Source organism: Ostrinia nubilalis, chromosome 9 (genome assembly GCF_963855985.1).
Source record: "Ostrinia nubilalis chromosome 9, ilOstNubi1.1, whole genome shotgun sequence".
Taxonomy (NCBI): domain Eukaryota; kingdom Metazoa; phylum Arthropoda; class Insecta; order Lepidoptera; family Crambidae; genus Ostrinia; species Ostrinia nubilalis.
In genome coordinates, this window is record NC_087096.1 from 12,153,314 (window position 1) to 12,165,596 (window position 12,283).

The 12,283-nt window shown below is 35.2% G+C and overlaps 1 protein-coding gene across 1 annotated transcript in view; it reads left to right on the forward strand.

The window, feature by feature from the left end:
- The window catches only part of LOC135075025 (uncharacterized), a 96,496-nt gene extending 90,872 nt beyond the window's left edge, over positions 1–5,624 (forward strand). Inside the window, exon 4 of the mRNA XM_063969397.1 lies at positions 4,455–5,624. Coding sequence (XP_063825467.1) covers positions 4,467–5,351 — 885 coding nt within the window. The 5' untranslated portion in view covers positions 4,455–4,466 and the 3' untranslated portion in view covers positions 5,352–5,624. The remainder of the gene's footprint in view (positions 1–4,454) is intronic.
- The last annotated feature ends 6,659 nt before the right edge of the window (positions 5,625–12,283 follow it).

Below are 12,283 nucleotides of genomic sequence, written 5' to 3' on the forward strand. Positions count from 1 at the left end.
TACATAAATAAAAATGATTCGCTATAAATGTTGTCAAGTTCAAAACTTGAGGTCCAGTGAACCTTAATTATTAAGCTGTCGATTTTTTAAAATATTCAGTAACATCCGAGGAAGGTAAAAAAAATTTTTATCGGAAAACCTGAAAACTCAAAACACAGTAAAGCCGCGGGCAGTGGCCACTTAGTAGAGATGCTCTCTTTGGTAAAAAATCAATAGGTTTTGTTTTCGGTCCAAAATACCTGAAAATCTTTAACTTGAGTAGGTATCTTTAATTTTCTGTCAATCAAAAGTACCTACCTAATTAGTACCCAAAGAATCAATAGTTATTTACAACAGAAATACATACCTAGTTAACTTAAAAATGATGTGTAAACATTATTTACCACGATCAATCGAACTATCAACAGCAGCAGGTGCGTAACATGATACTGTGAAGTGATAGTGTGTGTCAGTATCTGTCGGCAGAATGACAAATAATAGCATGCAAGGTATTCATTACAGCATCAGCAGCAACACTTTTGCTTAGGCTGAGTTGCACCACCTTTTTTTACCGTAACAATAACAAGAACCGGTGCTTTTTATTGAGGATTATTATGGAGTTTGAAAGATTTTTAACGTTTATCAAAGTTAAAGTAAGACAGTGCAACCCAGCCTTAGAGTTGTATAGTCGCCAACAGACCAAAGTATTTGTCTTATGATTGATTTTAAGCCGCTTTCCACATACAATATCAAAGTTACATAAAGTTCACATTTTTTCGTAGTTCCGAGCTAAAACATGGGAAGTGGTTTAAAATCGACTCTTAACATCCGAGAACTTTTAAAAACTATTAAAATATTCATACTTGTTTGACTGAATTATGTATCGGTTATAAATTATGTTATACATTTTTGTTCTAGAATTTTGCATAAAATTACAATTTTACATTAACTGTTCTGATAGTTTATTAACACCCTGTATAGTAATATTATTTTAATAAGCTTATATAGTTAACGTGCTAATTATAATCTTGGAATTGGAGCCATTGCGTGCAATCTGTAACTGTTTCTCTGAAATCGACTCCATTGTTGTAATTTAACACATTTTTACTGAAAAAAATGCAAGCAGAACTAAATATGTTATTATACATAAATGACCCACCATAATTACCTACTTGAGTTGTGTACTTAAAAATTCACTTAAACGTACACTACGTTTGTTGACTAAATCCTTCGCTATTTTATAAAATAACGTGCAAAATGCTAAGGACAAAGACATTACATTTAAATAATCAACAAAGTTTGCTATACTAAAGACTCTTTGAAATATTTAATACCTACCTGCATATTAGAGAAATAATTTGAAAAATTGCGTTCCGCTGAGAATTAACATCCGCATCCCACTTAACATCAGGTGCGATTGTGGTCAAATACCTGCCTTGTTATGCATAAAAAAAAAATTGAAATTTCAAATATAATCCAGAAGATTAGACATGCATGCTTAACTTCAAATAAAAGTGACGTCAGAGATAAAATCAACGATGTCCTTTTGGTATGATACAAACATTTTTATAAGCGTACAGATTACTATACGAATAAATAAACGTTGACCATAATAACCTCTTCATTACTCCGAATGCTCCGACAATATTTCGTATGTAATTGCTCAGAATGCGCAGTATCGAACTAACGAGTGGCGCTAAAGGAACTTAATTGTGACTCTGATCTTTAAAAATATTGCTACTCACTGTACTCACTTATACAGGGTGTATACAAGATCACAGGGACAAAGCGGCTTCGCCATGGTTTCCAATTTTTTTACTAGAACTTTAAAGTAATTTATGGCTATTTCACCTCTACCACAGATAATAATTATGTACTAGTCCTCTACACATGTGAACTGATGGCTTTGCCACATTTTTGACTAAGGTGATAATTTGTGAAGTAGCGAGTAGAGTTAGAAGCTTGGTTCTACATGAGATCTGTCAACTTTTTCACGATACAAACCATGAGTGGTCTCGTCTTGGCAACATTTTACATAAAATGTATTTGGTGGGATGTAGTGTTCTTACCTAATAAGTTTTAAAAATGCGAAAAATACATAGTTAAGAAGATTAAAACTTCGTGTTTAAATTTGCGTTCCAAGTCAAAGAATAACAGCCAATTGTTAACAGCCTGTATTATTAAAGCTTGGTTATAACTGCCCGCGTTTTAAAGTTCACCAGTTAATTTTTCAAAGGTAGAGTCGTACAGAATGCTCGGGTTTTAATTGGGCTGGAAATATTTGTAAACTATATCTGTAATTACGCATATTTCATGTCTGTCATTAAATTATTAACATCGACACAGTTGGAAGGACTAAGTGGGTTGTAGTTTATTTACAGTATAGTTATTTTGTAACTTAACCCACGTGTTTTGTTCATGTTAATCTAGAGAAAGAGAGAAGCTTTACCTATATGTTTTTGTTTGAAATTAGTAATTGTAAGATGTTCAGTTACTTGATGATATCTCTATCTATATAAAAGCGAAAGGTCACTGACTGACTCACTCATCACAATATCTCAGAAACTGTGCTAGGACTAAAATTTTCTAAAATCCTTTTAGAACGTAGGTGCTCACTAAGACGGGATTTTGCAAAATTCAACCCCTAAGGGGGTAAAATGGGGTCCATGCCATGGACCACACGAAGTCGTCGGCGGCCCCTAGTCTTGTATAGAGAGACGTTCCAAGTCTAGGTGAAGGAAAGAAGCTTCTGGGTTCCCGAAAAGGGAGCATTTTCTCGAATAGGTACCTACTACGTTTTTTTTTAAGTCAGAGGCTATTATTATTTTTCTCTGTCAGTCGATACATCGACAGGTAGGTATTGCCGTCTTCATAGCCAGGCTGGTGTGTCAGTTCAATTGATAGGTACTCAAGTGATACGTTATATTAGTCTAGATAACGTTGAATGACAACACCCGGGAAAGCTAGCAATTATGATAAAATAAAATATTATAATTAATCGTTCATTCAAACATACTTGTAAAACGCAATTAGTTTTGAAATCAATATACGTCTCTACAATAAACCCCCGTGTTCACAAACGATGCTTGCTTAAGTAAAGCAGCACATCGAACGCACAGCGTTGAATAGAGCTCTGTGATTGGTTCGTGTGTCACCCTGTGCGTCCACGCGCACTGTGAGACCTCATAGTAATGTTAGTAAATACGCGTAATGTCTAGCGACGCATGAACAGCGATGGCATATCGATAATCCAGGCACAATTATTATCAAAAGGAAGCTAGCTATCATTCGATCAATAAGAAAAATATGGTGTTGGTATGACTTTAGGTACTTGGTACATCACTATTCATTTGTACTGTCAATAATATCGTCATGTCGATATCTCGGAATATCTCAATAAAACATGAACATAACTAGCAAGAGTGAATCTGTTATTTCCAAGATTACTTATCTTATGAAATTGCAGGCGCCGTACGAAAAAGGCAAAGATCCGTATTGCTATGCTAAATGAAATTCTATACCATAATACCTTATTTAATAATGCTATTTTGAAAACTGTTATGCACCTATGTGTATGATTATAATGCTAATATTATTATACTTACACGTAAATAATTTTAGTAATAGTCAATCGTTTAGTAAAAGTTTAGATGAATAAACCTATGTCTGTTTACACAATACTCATGATGATTGAGCTAGATTATAGAAAGCTAATAGAGATAATATTATAAGGAGTTTACAAGACGTAATGATTTATTATAAACCAAAGATAATTATGAAATAAATAAATATCTTTGGACAATTTCACACAGCGCCATCTAGCCTCTTGCCAGCGCCATCTAGCTTGTGTTATGGGTAGCTTAACGGATATAATAAGGATGATAAAGATAAAGATGGCAAAAGTAAGACGTTCAAAAAGGTTTTTCTATTCAGAAGTGGGACCCTAAAAATGCTTCAATGACGTCCCAATTATTTCAACCAGTTTGTAAAATCGCCTGCAACATATCCACATGCCCATTAATTTATTTGTCTTGCTAAAGTTGGCCGAGAAAAAACGTTTCGCTCTTTATAATGGTGTAAAATCATTTAGTGTAATTACTCAAGCTGTACAATTATAATACTTGCTTTTGCAAAGCTATTAAATATTAACAATATTGAATAAACAGTAGTTCTGGACTTGTTGATAAACATGTTGGATTCGTCTTTTTATCATGTTGAAGGACAGTTGCAGCAATTATTTTTGTGTATTGTTTTTACGCTTATTAAACATGTTACTTTTTAATGTAATGAAAAAGTGATTTCCAAATAATATCACTGAAATGCAAAAAATGTTTCACGCCAAAACCAATGTTATTTAACATTTGTTTGTATGATTTTTTTACCAGTTGAAATCTGTCCAGGTCAAAACCGGGCGGTATTACATATAAGTTTCTTGTTGTTATTCCACTCTAAACATTCACATTTCTTCTTTCCAGAAACAACACAACATGAAGACCCCAAGCACGCTGCTCTGCTCATCAATCCTCCTGTGCCTGGTGATGCTCAGTCATAGCGCTCCCAATTCAAGAAGATCCCGAGCTGCAGATGTAGAAGAAGAAAATACTAGGCAAAGCAAAATACAAGAAGATTTCAAGGAAGAGGGGTCCACGGAAAGGCCAACCCCTTCGAACAGAAAAAACAAAGCGCTCAACCTTTTCGGATATTTCCCCTCATTCTTATCCTCAGGCTTGGACTACTCAGACGATGACGATGATGACGTCACTTTCTCCGTCAATGACGACCATTTTGACGACGATGACTTGTCTAGAACCATCCCTAACAGACGCAGGCAGCAAAACAAGAAGAAGAACGGCAATGGAGACGGTTATCCTAATGACAATCTTAACTCTCTCCAGTACGATAACTCACCTATTTTCTACATCAGACTTCCCCCTACGCCGTACATGTTTGTCCCTGGTCTAGGCTACGTATCGCAGCCCCCCACTCTTGGCCCGCCAATGCCTCCCATGATCCCTCAAGGAGTAGGCCCTCAGGACCCGTTCATCAATCTGCCCCTCGACTTCATCTCCAACGGCAAGCCCACAGGCGTGTATCAATGGAACGGTGGAGCGGGTTACCAGCAAGTACCTCAAATGCAGCCCGTTGATCCTTTCGGCTATGGAGCACAGCCCATGATGCCATCGCAGTCACGTCCCAACTACAACATGCCTTCTTATAACAAGCCAAAGCCTAAGCCAGCGCCTTCAAACTCCAAGATCACGAACCTCAAAGGCCAGTACGTCTTCAATGGAAAGCCAGGAGACAGTGTGTACGTTCTTAGGGACACATACAACTCCATATACTCCGATGCCCTTCAAAACTTCTACCCTTAGGCTTCAGGTGGTGACCACCACTGCTGGACACGCTTGACTGGCTCGTATCGAGCTCATGTAATTAGGATTTGAAACGAACCTTGGAACCAGGATGTATCTTGCCGGTTATGTATTTATTACATTAATTATATTTACTTACATTTCGTGATCAAACAGGGAAAGTGTATTTCACGAATTCAATCATCAAAAGAAATGAAAGTTCAGATCGTTCGTTAACTAAATTGTTTGCGATGCATATTAATTATGTTCATGTATTTATTTGATTTTGAAGTTATTTAACCCTTAAATTGTTTTTGTCCGTTTTAAAGGACATGTCAAATAATTGCTTACAGAATCTAAATTAAAGCAATTTATCGATTTTCAAGGGATATTTTATAAAAAGCATGATATTTTATGTGAAACACGGGGCTGTAGTTCAATAAAAAGCCGCGAATTTTAAAAATAAAGACAGTTGAATAAATGCAACAGCAATGTCAAGTTTTCACTCTTGATAAATGTGGCAATACTGTAGGTATTACACTTGTTCTTGTGCTTTATTGATTGATTTTAGAATATTAACGAATAAAACTGACGGTTATTGCCAAAACTGTAAAAAAATATCGATTTTTTTCCATTCATTTCAAGGTTACAAATGTTATGTCACTTAAAACGGACAATGCCATGTATCAGTAATAAATACTCATGTTGATTTTTAGACATTTTTACCCAATTTCCCCCTTTTAGGGGTTGAATTCTGAAATAACCTGAAACACGTGTTTATTCATTTATCGATAGGAATATATCCTGTGAAGTTTCGAATTAAATAGTGTAACTAATTTTGTTTCGCCCTACAAACTTTGGACCCCCATTTCACCCCCTTAGGGGGTAATTTTGGAAAAATCCTTTCTGATAACACCCCTAGACCCTAATAAGGAACCTACATGCCAAACTTTGTGTCTTTATACCCACCGGTTTGGGATTTATATTGATAAATCAGGCAGTCACTTTCTGTTTTTATATGTCAGGGTATTTTTTGATAAATTTATGTAAATTCAACAGCAAATAGTCCAGATGGATTGCAAAAGGCGCTGGATTAGCCAGAGGATGATTATCAGGGATTTCTGTATTGTTATTAAGAAAAGTTGTTTTACGTTTGTTTTTCTAAACTGGCAATGTCCGCCCTAAGTGACATGGTTGTAATGCTAAATAATTGGCAATGTCCGTTTTGAGTGACATGTCATAACTTCTATACTAATTGAAATTTTTTCAAAAAGTAAATGTTTTTTTCTTAATCTATCAAAACAATATCTAAATCCCAAATTTGACCATTTTTGAAGCAAGGGTTCAATGAGTGCCAATTTAAGGGTTAAATTGACTGTCGATTAAGACACTTGTTCATTAACTGTGGCTGAAAGATTCGGGATTTTCTAATTATGTAATCACGATTTGTTTTTTTATAATTTTGACAGTTTTTTTATTATGTATAATTTTATTTATTAATCTAGAATTACCATAATACTCTTCTATGTAAAATCATTGTAAAAATAAGTTGGATTCTTTTTTAATTAAGTAAATAGGTAACTTACTATTTTATACGACATGTAAAGGGTAATACAGCAATTTTAAACTAAAAGTATATGTCTTTCACAAATTATTAAAGTAACTAAAATAGATGAGCAGTCATTAATTTGCTTGAATGTAATTAATTTGTCACAGCCACTCATGATTTAATACATTTTAATACAATTACTGGATCTCCCCAGACTCTAGTAAGCTTAAATCTAACCAAAATCTAATAAATAATGCTCAAAATTATTCCGATGACATCTACTAATTTAGTATTAAAATAAGTGATTTTTCTGAACTTAATTAAGTTAGTTAAAATACTTCGTTTCAGTCAATTATTAATTTAGTTGTATTAATTAAAATCTTAATTTATTAAACACCCTATATTTATTTCATCACGGATTAATTTATTGTAATCTTACATGTAGACCTAAGGTTTACTATTAGGTACAAATTTATAACATAAAATATTAGTTAAGTCATATTATATTCATCTAGCTTTTTGAGATTGGAAAGTGTAGGTAATAGCCAGTTTTTATACGGAACCAACTTTTTAAGTTAAAATACGTACTTATTATACAGAATGACAATAAATTGTGATTAATGTTATGTACATAGTATACTTACTCGTAGACGAATACGTATAATGTACCTATGCTCAATTTATTGTAAGTAGGTAGGTACTTATTATTGTTTACCCTATAAAATTACAGACAAGTAATTTCGAATTATTATGGGATGTAAGAAGTACATACTAAAATGTAAATGGTAATAAAATAAAACTGGAATAATCTAGGATTTCAATAATTCAATTTTCAATCAGAAAATTCATCGCACGTGGACGCTGAAAGTGTCACAACTCAAAATTAATGATATTAGGAAATAGTCTTTTGACCTATCATGGTGTTTTTATCTCGCTTTAACAATGATATTAAGACCTTTCAGAGTCTGTGTGCGTGATGTAGCCAAAGTTTCCTGAAAAGGTGCTCCAAATTCATCAATTGAAATGCGTAACATTTCTATGTCGTTATTATGAAAAACGTGAGATGTATCATTATTTAACACATGGGATCATAACAACTGAAAATATACCTAACATCATGACAAATAATTAGTAATCTATACAGTGTATTTGTTTTAGTTTTTTTCAATTGTAAAGAACGAAAGGAGTGCAATTATAGAAATAAGCGTTGAGTAGGTAAGGTGCTTGATGTTAGTCACCTAGGAATTGTCTAACATAGAATTTATTAATTAAATAAAATCATACTTTTTCACATTGCGTACTTTTATTTTACCCGTTTACCTAATTCGCAAAAATTTATAAATATTATCTGTAGATAATGATCACTAATAATGTCGCCAACAAACATTATTAATAAAGTTTCCTTTATTGTGCTAGCTTATTAAATAAATTGTACTTATAGAAATTTGAAGTCTCTCAGATTAATGGCGTTTTCAAAGTACCTACTTACTTGAGCCACGACATGTTTGCGGGTTCGAATCCGGCATACTTTTAAACTAACTTTTTATTTTGTTTCATAGATCAGCGATTAGAACTTACCTATTTATCATCTTAATACAAGGTATTGGCAATAACGATGAAAGTTAGTTTTACCCCTAAGTTTTCTGTGGGAATTGAACTCTGGATCGAGAGCACGGAGGCGTCAACGGTGTAGTACAATTGACATTTAATTACGCGTCTGCCACAAGGGTCAACACTCGGTTCTTCGTCTTAAACTTTATTCACAGAGCTACGTCATAGATTAGGTATATTCCACAGCTATGATCACCTGGACCTATAGGTGATCTTAACCATGTATGGGTGATCAAAGGACACCAAAGTGTCGCCTGGAGTCCAAATCAATGGTAATCAAAGTGAAATAGACCCATTATTAGGTATCTAAGTACTAGTTATACGTGTGAGGTGACACTCGTACATTTCATTTTGTACGAGGAGTATGAGGTTACGGAGGGGAATTCGGCCTTGTGGTTGCGGATAGAGATAAAGAGAGATGCAGTTAGATACAGTAGAACACACTTTATTATTAAGGGTCATTCTCCGGATCTGGATTATTTTGTTGATTACCCCGACCTTTTTTATTTTTGAATTTAGAGTAAGTTTAGGTAAAACATTTCAAAATAGACATTATTACGAACATATTTTTTATATTGGCCCATCTGTAGCAAGCAGGAATAAAAAGTTATGCGACATCAAAATTTTCATGGTCGGGGTAATCAAAGTTGGGAGTCAGAGTAATCAAAAATAAAACAAAATATTTTATTTTCTAAGGTTTTTTTTAAGTTATGGTAAAATAAATGTTATTATAACTAGCCATTTGTTATTTTGATGTATAAACGACAATATTGTAAAGTTTCAACAAAATCTGTTAAGTAGTTTTTGCGTAAAAGAGTAAAAAACATACATATATATTATACTTATAATATTAGTGACTCAATGTCCTATGTCTCCTATATGGGACAGAAGGCGTCCACAACAGTCCTCCATCGCATTCGGCCTTGAGCTTCGCGTTTGATCTCTCTCCAAGTCTTAACAGTGCGCCGCTATGTTTTTTTGGTGCAACCACGTTTGCATTTTCCCTGGGGGTTCCAATCTAGAGCCTGCTTGGGGATGTGATCGGGGTCCCTTCGAAGAGTGTGGCCGATCCAGTTCCACTTGCAGCGTTTATTCTGCTGAACGATCTGTATTTCGTGGCAGCGTTCCAAAAGTTCGTCGTTTGAAGATTTTGGAGAATTCGGCGAAGACAGCGACTGAAGAAGATCTGCAGCTGGTGCGAGATAACCTTAGTGACCTTCTACGTTTAACGCCCATAGAGCAGAACTGGTTTGACGTTGGACCCGAATATTTTGATCTTGCTTAGGTCAATTTCCGTGACTGCCATACGGCTCGAAGTTGTGCGAAGGTAGCTCTCTGGCCTTGGCAATGCGCGAAGTGATGTCCTCTTCGGTACCTCCAGGCTCTGAAACGATGCTCCCGAGGTAAGTGAAATTGTGGACTCGTTGGACATCCTCTGCACCAACGGTGTGCAATTCCTCACTCCAGATCGCATCTCTTGGGTCTTCCGGTACTGATACCCTTGCTTTACACTTTTTTCGGCACAATAATTAGAAGCCCCTTATGCCAGTCGTCTGGGAGTTCCTCTTCCATCCAGATGTTTTCGAAGACAGGTATCAGGACGTTAACGGCGGAGTTTACATCGGCTTACAGCATTTCAGCGGTGATAAGGTCGAGTCCAGGGGTCTTGCCAATTTTAAGGGATAATATTATGTATTAATAGGATAGGATTTCATTGTAGTAAAGGGTAATTTTGCTTATTAAACGTTATTTAGTTAATCATTCATTAGTAAAATTACATTATTATTGATTACCCGGTGACAAAAGTCGGGGTAATCAAGGTCGGGGTAGTCAAAAAATTAAGGTTTATCCTGAGCCCTGCCCAATCTGTAAGTTGAATCCCATATGTTTTAATACACAAAAATGCGGTTACATGGACCATTATTCCTGTACATTCTCAAGAACTTTCCATGTAAAGAAACCTAAAAAAACAGGATAGAGTAAATCAATCGTGCACTGAACCAAGGTCGGGGTAATCATATTCTTATGTCGATAACTCCGAAATCCTACGACGAGTTGCATTACCGATCACCTCGGCACGCAGGCCACCACTAAAGGTTCACGGGGGAGGATAGAGCTCGTTTCTAAATTGCGTAGCTAGGGACGTAGGCGCACATTAGCTACGTGTCGGGGTAATCACGGTTAACGCCCGGACACAACTTCAAATAGTTATTTTACAAAACCTTTTAGTGATATCGTTATATCGTATTTAATTTATCAATGTTTATTTAATCAGTAATCTATTACATAAGCATTGAAAGCGGTAATAATAACGGATTAATTTATACGAGCAAATTTGTTCTGAAATCGGGAGCGCGGACACGTCGTGGTAATCAATTTTTGACGACTTACGATTTTTTTTAATTACTTAATTAACTATTATTAACTATCTCTGTGGTTTAACAACAAGAACCAAAGTTATACTATTAGATAAAAATATTTGTTACTAAAATATTATGATATTCGGGTACTTTTTGGCCCCGGACACGTGATTTTCTTGGCCGGTGGAATGACCCTAAACATTACCTACACAAAACAAGAAAAGAAAGAAATACACAAAAGAGACAACACAATTTAGGCGGTCTTGTCGCTATAAAGTAATTTCTTCCTAAGTTCCAATGTTTTCTACGAGTATTACGGCATCCATCTATGTGTAATTATTTGTGAACGGCGCCTTATAAAATTAGAAATAGATACATACAGTCGAGTTCATAAATACAAATACATAAATAACAAGATTTCAAAATATTGTAGCGCAGTAGCGCAGACAATACTCAGATCTTATGTAGGTATAATCGTTAAAACCCTACAGTATTTTAAAACATTGTTGGCACTGCCAATAAATTATGAAGTCGACTAGGTAATAGGTATACCTACCTACTTCCAGGACACGCTTCGGAAGTTCGGAATGTTATATGGAAATGTACACCTACCTTTAAAAGCAGGACACCCGCGTTCCAAAAAAAGTAACTTTATGTTTGTTTCTCACGTCATCCCTTTCTTGTGTAATTAAAAATTCGCTGCGTAGGCACAACGTCCAGTACGGATCAAAGGGATTACACGCTTGCCCTCAGGTCAGCCAGGCTAGAGAAAGTTATGGCGAGGTTAATGTGCTGTTAATGAAATACGTATTAGGCACAAATCGTGATAAGCGTAAAACACTTGTTTGTTTTGAGTTAATGTATTAAGGTTTTTGAGATATGCATATTAATTAATAATGTCTTAGGACGTTGTAGATGCGATTTTGCAAAAATAGGTAGGTACTTGTAATCTGTGGTTGTATCTACCTAGAGATAATAATTTTGTTTAGTATTGAAGTCCTTGTAAACCTCCTCTTAATTACGCAGGCTACTTATCTAACTAAATACTTAGTAAGTAGGAAAGTCACCCCACTAACATTTGCTTCAACCGAGACTTGAATGTACGACTACAGTGGTATTGAATTCCATGTCTACTAGTTACCACCAGGCTATCGTACCTAGGTTGCTAAAATTGTGGCGAGATTAACTAAGACTAGGCTTCCAGCCACGACACAGCTGTGGAAAAAGAACCTATAAAAATATCTACAGGCGTTTGATCGATCTCTACAGACTGTTTTAGTGTTTTGCTTTGTTCGAGTAAAAGGGTAAAACTTTTTATCATCTCAGTAGAATTTATTGGAAATTATAGTGCACTGCTATGCAAACTTCAATGCAAGTAATTAATAATTTTCTACGTTGAATTATTTTTTCATTATTGTGGTGAATCGATCGAC